This window comes from Rosa chinensis, chromosome 4 (genome assembly GCF_002994745.2).
Source record: "Rosa chinensis cultivar Old Blush chromosome 4, RchiOBHm-V2, whole genome shotgun sequence".
In the NCBI taxonomy this organism is placed as follows: domain Eukaryota; kingdom Viridiplantae; phylum Streptophyta; class Magnoliopsida; order Rosales; family Rosaceae; genus Rosa; species Rosa chinensis.
The window spans coordinates 44,796,145-44,806,230 of NC_037091.1; the positions used below are offsets into that span (position 1 = coordinate 44,796,145).

At 38.3% G+C, this 10,086-nt stretch overlaps 2 protein-coding genes across 14 annotated transcripts; one reads left to right on the forward strand and one right to left on the reverse strand.

The window, feature by feature from the left end:
* The first annotated feature begins 2,914 nt into the window (after positions 1 to 2,914).
* On the forward strand, positions 2,915 to 6,184 carry LOC112198452. Of its 13 annotated transcripts, none has more exons than XR_005809457.1 (7): positions 2,915 to 3,500; positions 4,608 to 4,696; positions 4,831 to 4,875; positions 4,992 to 5,100; positions 5,188 to 5,262; positions 5,341 to 5,401; positions 5,766 to 6,184. XR_005809457.1 is itself a non-coding variant. In XM_040517836.1 (6 exons), exons 1-5 carry the CDS (start codon positions 3,386 to 3,388, stop codon positions 5,392 to 5,394), a joined length of 324 nt encoding a protein of 107 aa, XP_040373770.1. In that variant the 5' UTR covers positions 2,915 to 3,385; the 3' UTR covers positions 5,395 to 5,401; positions 5,766 to 6,184. The 13 variants fall into 13 exon arrangements, 3 of the variants coding, with proteins under 3 accessions (XP_040373770.1, XP_040373771.1, XP_040373772.1); XR_005809460.1 differs by having other exon boundaries at positions 4,992 to 5,096; XR_005809452.1 differs by lacking the exon at positions 4,608 to 4,696 and adding an exon at positions 5,652 to 5,731 and having other exon boundaries at positions 5,062 to 5,096; positions 5,341 to 5,510; positions 5,848 to 6,184.
* LOC112199384 (squalene monooxygenase SE2) lies at positions 6,182 to 6,677 on the reverse strand. The gene is made up of 2 exons (XM_024340412.1): positions 6,477 to 6,677; positions 6,182 to 6,385 (listed from the first exon to the last, which is right to left on the reverse strand). Exons 1-2 carry the CDS (start codon positions 6,675 to 6,677, stop codon positions 6,182 to 6,184), a joined length of 405 nt encoding a protein of 134 aa, XP_024196180.1.
* Between the last annotated feature and the right edge of the window lie 3,409 nt (positions 6,678 to 10,086).

Consider the following 10,086-nt stretch of genomic DNA (forward strand, 5'->3'; position numbering starts at 1 on the left):
TTACGTATCAAGGAAGAGAAACCCTCTGCCACAATAATAAATAGGTACGGGGAGATTGGATCACCTTGCCTAAGACCACGCCCAGGTGTCACTTTACCAAAAGGTCTACCCTTGAGCAGAATAGAATAGGTAACAGTCTCAATACACTCCATAATCAGACCCACAAATCTACTGGGGAACCCCAATACCTCCATCATCTTCTTAATGAAATTCCATTCCACTCTATCATAGGCCTTGGCCATATCCAACTTCACTGCTACCTTTTGTCGACTCTTTTTACCACGTCTCTTCAAATTATGAATCACCTCAAAAGCTGCGATCACATTGTCATGAATAGACCTATTGGGTATGAACGCACTCTGGTATTCCGAGATGACATCCGGAAGCACCAACTTCAATCTGTTTGCCAAAGTCTTCGACACCAACTTATACATCACATTACATAGACTGATCGGTCTAAACTCCGCCACCTTTTTTGGACCTGCAACTTTCGGAATCAGAGCAATCAAAGTGTGGTTAAGCTCCTTAATAGAGCCCTGCCCATTAAGAAATTCCAAACATCTCGTAACCACATCAATACTTTCTTTTATATTGTCAAAATAATGAAACAAAACATTATATCCTTGTTTTGACATAAGTATTTTTTCTAATATTTATTAATAAAGACTAATCTCATAATAATACAATTATAGAATGAAGGAAAGAATAATAGATACTAAATCTTCATTATATTAATAAAGATTAATCTCACAATAATATACTAAAAACAATATATTTTGAGTTTTTTTTTCTTCTTTCCTTCTTATAGTGAAATATAAAAAATTATTAGAAATCTAATCTTAAAAAACTAAGATTAAGAAAAACGTTGTAGAACTTAATTTATTTTAATTTTCTAAATAGTTAAATAAAATTAATTTCTATTTGTTCAAATTAAGATTTTAAAATCGTGCTTTATAGTGGGTAGGCACGAGCACGGCCCGGTAAGATATGGGCTCAGGCCATGGGCCGGGCCGGGCTTAATGTTTAAGTAAATGGGCCGGCACGATAATAAATGGGCCGGTCCAAGCACGGCACGAAACACGACTAGGCCAGCTTAAAATGGGCCGGGCCGGCCCGTTTGCCACCTCTAGTAGGAAATAAGTAATTACTCGTGGCATTAGGCTAAAATAACTAGCCATTAATGAATAATTTCATCGATGACTAGCAAACCTCAAGGACATTGTGCTGTCACATTGCCGTCAAATAACAGATGTTGGTTTAAACCATCTTGTCAAAAACTGCACAATGCTTGCATCCTGTCACATGGTTTATTGCCAAGGTATAACTTCTGCTGGAGTAGCCACCGTGGTTTCAAGCTGTCCCAACATAAAGAAAGTCCTGGTTGAGAAGTGGAAGCTAGGTTAGCCAGAGGACCAAAAGGAGGGCTGGCTCTATAATTCCTTATCTTTGTGTGGACCTGTAAAGTCCACTTCCAGTTATATAAGTCCACTGAAGCTGGCTTGCTGAATCCAGAACAAGAACAGGACGATATGTAGAAGACATCTGGAGCCAAATCCTTGTCTCCTAAGTATAAGAGTAACCTTGCTTGGTTTTCTGTATAAATTATATTTCTTGTTTTTTATTTTTCCTCTCTCTCTTTCTTTGGATTACATATGTTCCTTGTTTGTAAATCGAAATAAATGTTTACAAGAGTAAGAGAGTTTTGTCATTTCGCATGAATAAAATTACATTCATAGTCGAACGCCTTGTTAAAAGTCACAATTTGTTTTTCGTTTTGTCTCTGGGCACCAGGCTGGTTGAAGAGGCAGCTGCAGCTAATTAATAGAGTATTAAATTGGTTTCCTTATTGAAATGCTGAAGTTGTACTGTGATTGTTCAATGTGGAGGTCTAATATCTAATTATGGAATGGAAAGAACTCCAATATATCTGTTTTTTTTTTTTTTTTTGATTGGGGGAGGTTAGCGTTAGAAAGTTAGCAACACACACCGTTCAATACATTTGTTTTATTTCGATTGATTTTTAGTTTTTTTTTTTTTGAACCAGTAAATTGGTTTTTACGTTGTTCTTCTAGGAACTTGGTTTATGCTGATGAATGGTTCAGAATTTTTCTTTATATAGTTCAGCAAAAAGAAATGCAACTTGCTATTTGGCACTTAATTAACTTTTAAAATTCAGGCCTGTTAATGACCAACCTTGGGTCATAATGGGATATGTATTTGCATTCTCTCCTTTCAAAAGAAATTGGGAGGCATTACAATGTATCATGTGAAACCTAGCTTGTTCCTATCACAGAACAGGAAACAAGTCTTAAAAGAATTAAGAACATGTTTTGGGAATCTTCTACTATCAGCATTGACCCCCCTTTTGATCTTTACTTTTTGGGTGGAATACTGATTTATATTAGTTGCAAATTGGTTTATCAAATCAATAAAACAAAAAAATCTGGCTAACATTTGTTTTTTCTCTACATATATACTAGTTTCCATTTCTTCAATGAACAGGAAGCGATCTGTAATATGCTGGTACTGTGGCAGGAAAGAACATCTGTCTAACTCCTTCACCCTTTATAATGGGGAATATGATGCCTGATGCACTCTGAAAATAGAAAACCAGAAAGATTTGAATAAGCGTCCAGTTATGTGTAAATGCAAATGTGTAATTGACAAAACATGTTGATAAGAAAGTAGTGAAAAGTATTTTTGTTGCCATACCAAGATCAATCGAAACCCGAGCCACATGCGTTTAGGTGAAGGGAACGGAAGCATTAAGCGGCCGACACCATATATAGCAATAGCAAAGAAATGGAGAAACAACACTACAACAAATATGGCCTATAGATACCATTCAATCCCCACAATTACATCAATGGTGACAGCACCCAAAAAATACTCACCATTCCTTTTTTTTCTTTGGTCCGACACTCACCAAAGCCCACAAACTTGTCCTTGCAATTTAAAACAAATATTTGTCTAACTATTCACAACTCACCAAACGCGTCTTTGTGTAGATAAGCTGATAAGGTGAAATCAAGGGCAAAGCCCTCTCCTCAGAAACAAAACGCTAATTCCTCTCTCTCTCTCTCTCTCTCTCTCTCTCTCTCTCTCTCTCTCTCTCTCTCTCTCTCTCTCTCCTTCTCCTTCCTGTATCTCTCGATCTCTCAATCTCTCAATCTCCTTCTCCTTCCTGTATCTCTCGATCTCTCAATCTCTCAATCATGAACAAGGTAGTAGATCCAAAATCCATGCAGATCCCCCACTATCGATTTTGGATCTGCTCCGATGGTGAAGTTTCTGCTGGAGCATCTGGAGAAATCAATTTTCGATCTGCTCCGACGGTGAAGTTTCTGCTGGAGCATCAGTCTTAATCGAGTTTGGATCTGCTCCGATGGTGAAGTTTATGTTGGAGCATCTGGAGAAATCGGTGTGGGATATTAGACGGGTCTTGCTGGGCCGTTCATTGCGAGAAGAAGATTGTCGGAGTATACACCCGCCACGGATGGGTACTATACATTTGACCTTTTCTCTTTGTTTCGACTACTTTGTGTTGAAATTGAAATGATTTTGATTATTACAAATGTGACAAACTTCACTTTGTAGTTGAGGAATGACTAAAAAGTCATTCCTAGGATGAGTGTTTGCGTCATTTGGGTTGCTCTCTAGCTCTTTTAATTTTCTCCTTTTGTGTTTGTAAGGGTGTGTTCTGTGGCGGTTCATAATAGCAAGAAATTTCGGGGATTTGAACAAAATGGCTAATTTCTTTGCTGTGTTTTGTGAATGATCATATTTGTCTACTGTTCTGCTTGAATTATGTGTTTTTCCTTTTTTTTTTTTTCCCTCTCCCATCTTTACTTGAAACTTGGAAGTAGAAGATCAAGGTTTTATCACTTGAGAATTCCTTGCAATTTGCATCGGCATAGGGTTGGAAAGGGTGCAACTTTTACTAGCTTGGCTTATTTTGTGTGATAAGGCTGAAATTTATACAACTTTTGGCCTAGATAAGATTAATGTCCTTTGCTTAAATTTATACACTTTAAGGTGGTGTCATTTGTTGGGGAGCTGTATCTTCTTTGCTTTTAAGGAGGAGTAGTTTGTTAGTTTGCACTCATTGGTCTGCAATTTAGTTAGGGAGGAGCAGTATAGTTTTCATGCAAGGGCTTATCGATTTGCCTATTGTTATTGTTTTCAATTCATTATTTGTTGTAAATTTGTCTGCAATCTCTAGGGAGGAGCAATGTAGTTTTTATGAAAGAGGTTATAAATTTGTTTGCAATCTTTGGGCAGTTTAAATTCAGTTTAATTTTTGTTATTTTACAATGAGTTGTTTTAAAAGGTTTTTTCTGATTCAATGATGTCCAGTTTGTATTTGGATTATATTCACATTATATTCACTTTTAGGTAAGATTTTGGTTTTACATTTGAGGTTTGCGATGATTTTCATGTAAGATCGTTTGAGTATTTTGATTTTATTTAGGTATCACTGAATTTCAATTTAGGAATAGGGGAGGGTCTATCTTAATACATGTGAATTGTTTTTTGGCTTTTGTTTTATCTGTTTTATAATTACTTTCATGATCTCATTATTGTTTTTTTTTTTTTGGGTTTTGTAGATTGTGTTCGACGGAATTTTGTATCGTTTCACTGCCATTGTTCTTCTGTCTGTTGATTAACATTATCTTCATCTCTTATTGTTATTCAGGTAGACCTGTCACAGTTTATTATCTTGATTTTTGGTTTCGTCTGTTTTAGGTGCTTTTCTTTTTCGTATTCAGATCAAGTTTGTGTGATAATGCTGCTCTACAATTGTCTAAATTCAATTGTTTGATTCTGTAGGCACTGGGAACAGTGTGCTATCAGCTTCTGTTACTTTGGATTCAGGTATGAATTTTATAGGAACAATTATTTGCTGCATTGAACATTGAACAGTTATTTGTTTAAATCATAGGTTTTTATGTGAACCATGATTGCTGACATTCAAGAGTTATTTACTTCAGTGAGTAATTTCAGTATTATATGGTTCGGTTCTTAAGATTTGTTCATATCCTGCATTTCTGCTTTATCTAGATCAACGGAAAAAAGAAACAATGAATGGAAGACAAGTAGGTTTGTATTTGTTAATACTAACTACTTCTATTTTCGTTTTCTCTTCTTCATGGTTTTTGTGCTCATTGCGCTCTTCTCTTCTCTTAGCCTGTTGCTCAAAACATAAGGGTAGATCATCATCCTGGTGGTGGGCATTGGTTTGCTGCGGGTCTCTCTCCTAATGTAAGCTCGCTGCTCTAACTGTTTGGTTGTCCACATCTTTAACCTATCTTTTCTATAACAATGCTTGCTCCTCTGCAGATTCCAAGCAGAAACAGGGTCTCCATGCATAGCAGCCCACATTTTCAGGATTGAAGGAGCGGTGAGTCTTCGTTATCCCATCATCATATCAGATTGTAGTTGTTTTGTCCATGGCTTTGTGTAACATAATCCCTTGAGAGTACTCGAGAAAGTTAGATGAAGCTCTTGAGGTATATACTTACAAGTCATGTGCTGCCGTTTTCTATATGACAGTCTTTAGCAATAGTTTTTCTTCTAGACACTGTTTGGTTGTGTAATTATTTGATTAAAAGTACTTCCATGTGAACTCAATAACTTTATATGAATGTTAGGTTGCTGCTCATAATTTTGCTCTTGTGTTCATAATCTACAATGCTGGAACTGATATTCTAGATGGCGATCCTTTGGGCAGGTTGAAATTAACATCTTTCTCTGATCTTTTTCAGTCTTGGAGAATATTACTTGCAGTCATGACTATGATCTATGAATTGTAGATGTGATCTTTGTTTATGTGGCTTGTTTATGTAGTCATCCATGGAGAAGTGGAAGTTGCAGATATCATGCCTAGATTTGTTTATTTTTTCTTTCACAAAAGTGATTTGATAACAACTATTGAGGTTGTATATTAATTTTCATTTTTTTTTTAAATTTGAAATATTGCAGTCACCATTGTTAGATAGTGTGTTTTCTGATGATGGGGCCCACAGTTTGAAAGTCACCAAAAAATGATAGTGCATTTTTGAGTCTTTGTCACGCCAACAATGGCTACCCTTCAAATTTTGGTGTCTAAGATGGTGACTATTGCCATTACACACCAATCATTGTTGTCTTTTACTTCAATCCACACCATTATGAATGGTGTTTATAGCTCAGTTTTGTGGTAGTGCAAGTGCATTGGTTGAGGGTTAAGACCAGAGAGAAGAGACACTGGTCCATATGAACAGACACCTCCAAAGCTCAAATAGCCAAAACATGCTTCACGCATTTCCTGTCTTGCTGGATCCGGTGATGCACAAAACACCTTGTACAAAGCACCTGCCAATGTGTTTATGGTAGATGACACAGGCTGCAAAACCAAGCACACTATCAGCAAAGAAGAAACCAAAAACAATGTCACATTGTAACAGACAATTGCATAAAAAGGACATTTTAGTTACCTTGCGCAGTGTGTAGAATGATTCAAGGTAATTGCACAAAGCAGGTGCATCATGGAGATCACGTATGGGTCTAAGACGATCACGGAGAAGAACAATGTCTGAAAGAGCAACGGTCATTCCTCCTCCTGTTAAAGGATGCCTCATGTTGAATGCATCCCCTAATAAAATTGCACCAGGAGTAGGGACAGGATTAGCAGCCATGCTTTTGTTTTGCATTTTCTGATGTTTCCCTTCTCGACTGCGGCCATAAAAGCATTGTGCAGTTGTGGGGGAATCTGAAATACAAGTAGTCCTCAGATTAGTTCAGTTCAGGTGGGTATGTGTATTAACTATCAAGTGTCAACTAATCAAGTCAAGAAAGTTATTGACAGATACCTGAGGAGCCACCACAATTTTCAAATAGTTGCCATTTCACCACTAGCTATTGAAGGTACTTTTGTTCCAGGTACATCCACCAGACAACTTACCTCGGTGCTACTGATAGGATAAAAGAGTATGGGTGAAGGGTCTCCCAAAATCACATGTCCATGATTTGAGTGTGGAAGGTCACAGTTCTCCAAGATCAAACCAACAAAACAAGAGGGACTTTCAACCTGCAACAGTAACGAATAACTCTATTTGTCTCACAAAAGAATAAACGCTCCTGTGGTAAAATTGAGTTCAAATGTTGGATTTTACCAAGGTTGGTATCCCATTGTTACCTTTGGTGCACTGAGAGACTTGCGCAGATTTGAAAGGCAGCCATCACACACGATTGTTAGTGGAGCATATGTTCTCATCTCCTCTCGAGCCTTGTTCTTGTAAATCACCCCTTTGATAATGCCCTTTTTGTTGAAGGAAAATCGACTTTGTGTGCCTTATCAAACTAGGATTAATTTCATGGTTGTAATAGGAGAGAAGGTTCTAGAATTCGTAGTCCTACTCAGATTAGTTTTCCTTATAACATTAGAACATGTACTTTGTAATCCCTATATATAGAGCTCCTATTCTCAATAATGAAGATACAATTCTCTCATCAATCTCTCTTGAATTCTTTCTTGCTAAAACACGTTATCAGCACGAGCCCTAACCTTGAGATAAAAAATCCAAAGCTAGAAAATTCTGCAAACATCACCTTTTCACCGTTGCACCTAGCCCGTGCTAGACTAGCTGTTGCTGCCCACCTGCATGCTTCCCCTACAGTCCTTATGCACCCTTGTACAACCTACTACCCCTGCAGCATCGCCGCACGCCTACTGCCCCTGCAGCACAGCAGGACTCTAGTTCTTGTGCAGATAAGCCTGCTTGCAAGCCCCAAAACATCCTGATAGGGATCTCATATCAAAATGCTTCCTTCATCAAAGTTGTTTGTCTCTGTCTCTTCTATTTGACCTCCGAATTTCAGCCATATCAGAGTTGTACCTATACACTAATCGAAGTGAAAGCTGTTCAGAGGCAAATCTGCTCATAATTTCAACAAAAAAAAAGTCCTTGAAAACTGCTGCTGCCACCTTCAAGCATCACTGCAGCAGCTCCTAGCCCATGCTAGCCTCATCTGCATGGTTGCCCTTGCAACGCCTATGCGCCCCTGCTCATGCATCCGTCGGCCAGCTCCTCGGCTTACCTCGGCCAGACCTGTATCGGCCACACAGCAGAGATTGAAAGATAGTTTGCAATCCCCAACCCAGAATCGATAGCATGCCTGTAATCCTACACGCCTGCATCAACACGTGCGTGTATTGAGAATTTCAAGTTCCGAAATTCATGAGTAAGTTTTCACAAGTAAGTTGTTCCCGTTTTTGAAATTTAAATTTACTTTTCTTCGAGGACTTACAAAATCTCTTCCTCTACATCCTACCTTTCTATAATGTGGGTTCGATTTGCTAAAAGCAGAATCGTGGGGATTCACGCTATATACGAACTAAGAGCGGTCATGATCTTTGGACTAAGAGCGTCCGTGAGTATCGATTTTTATGAACTAAGAGCGTTCGTAGGCTACGGACTAAGAGCGTTCGTAAACATAAAAATTTGACCGTATAAACGTTATTAGTTTCAATCCAAATCCAAAAAGTTTGGACACTATCAATAAAGACAATGGTTTAACTCTTTCTCACTAGGCATACTCAAGAGTAATTGCGATGTCTAGGATAGGTTTAAACTGAGAGAACGGTTTTAAAAGTGAGCAACGCTCCACCAAAATCTCGCCTTACCTTACCTGGTCACAACCAAATTGGAATTACCAAACGGATTGAATAACTACTACTTTTCTAAGCTTGATTATCCTTTTTGGATTAAATTTAGAAACTTTGACGTAATCATTGGTTTTCATTGAAATAAAGTGTCGATTTTGATTCAAACTTTATTCATTCAAGTATATTTCCCGGAGAGCTAGAATGCCTCGTGGATAGTGCTACTACACACACCATACTTCGAAATAGGCAGTTATTTCTTGAGATGTCCCCTACTCGATCTTCAGTGCCTACGATGGCAGGGTCATCTAATATTGATTCATGGTCTAGGACCAGCTCAATTCTTGTTGCCACATGACACAATCATTAATGTCACTGAAGCTCTCTACACTCCTAGGGCTGAAAGAACCCTTTTGAGCTTCAAAGATATAAGAGCCAATGATTTTCAGTGGAAACACATTGTGAGAATGGACAAGAGTTCCTTTGTATCACCTCTAATGACTACGGACATAAAAGAGTCTTAGAGAAACTTATGTGTCGATTTAGTGGGTTGTATGCAACCACTATTCGACTAATTGAATCCAATGTTATGAGAGATGATTTATGGGATTCTGACACATATAGGCTTTGGCATGACCGTCTGGGACACCCAGGTCGTGATATGATGATCCGTATATTAAAGATTTCACACAGACATCCATTCTTCAGAACGAAGAGAAGTAAAAACCAAAAATTGGTTCGAGGAGATGCACCTGCGCCTCACGGCGCCAAGATTATGCAAGACCGGCCACTTAGGGTCGGCGCCGTCTACCCCCTATGGCAACGGCTTTGACGCCATGGACCATTGTTTGACTCCTCCTTCTACTTCTAAAGTCAATTATGACTTCGTGGCTCAACCAAAATCCTCATTGGTCATTTCTAAAGCCCATCATTCGTTCTGCAAAGCCTGCTCTTTAGCAAAATTATGATCGAGACCATCCTATGCAAAGGACACTAAAGAAAATATATCATTCTTACAAAGAAACCAAGGTGATATTTGTGGACCTATTCAACCACCATGCAGACCATTTCGATATTTTATGGTGTTGGTTGATGCATCGACACGCTGGTCACATGTCATGCTATTGTCCACAAGGAACGTTACGTTTGCTAAACTCCTAGCACAAATTATTAAGTTAAGGGCTCACCACCCTAATCATCATATTAAGTCTATAAGATTAGACAACGCTGGGGAGTTTACATCAAAAACTTTTGATGATTATTGCATGTCCATTGGGATTGATGTTGAACATCTAGTTCCTCATGTTCACACCTAAAATGGTCTTGCAGAAGCCGCCATTAAACGACTACAAATGGTCGCTAGGGCATTGGTAATGCGCACTAATCTCCCTATTTCTGCTTGGGGCTATGCAATATTGCATGTAGCTGTGCTTATCATCTGA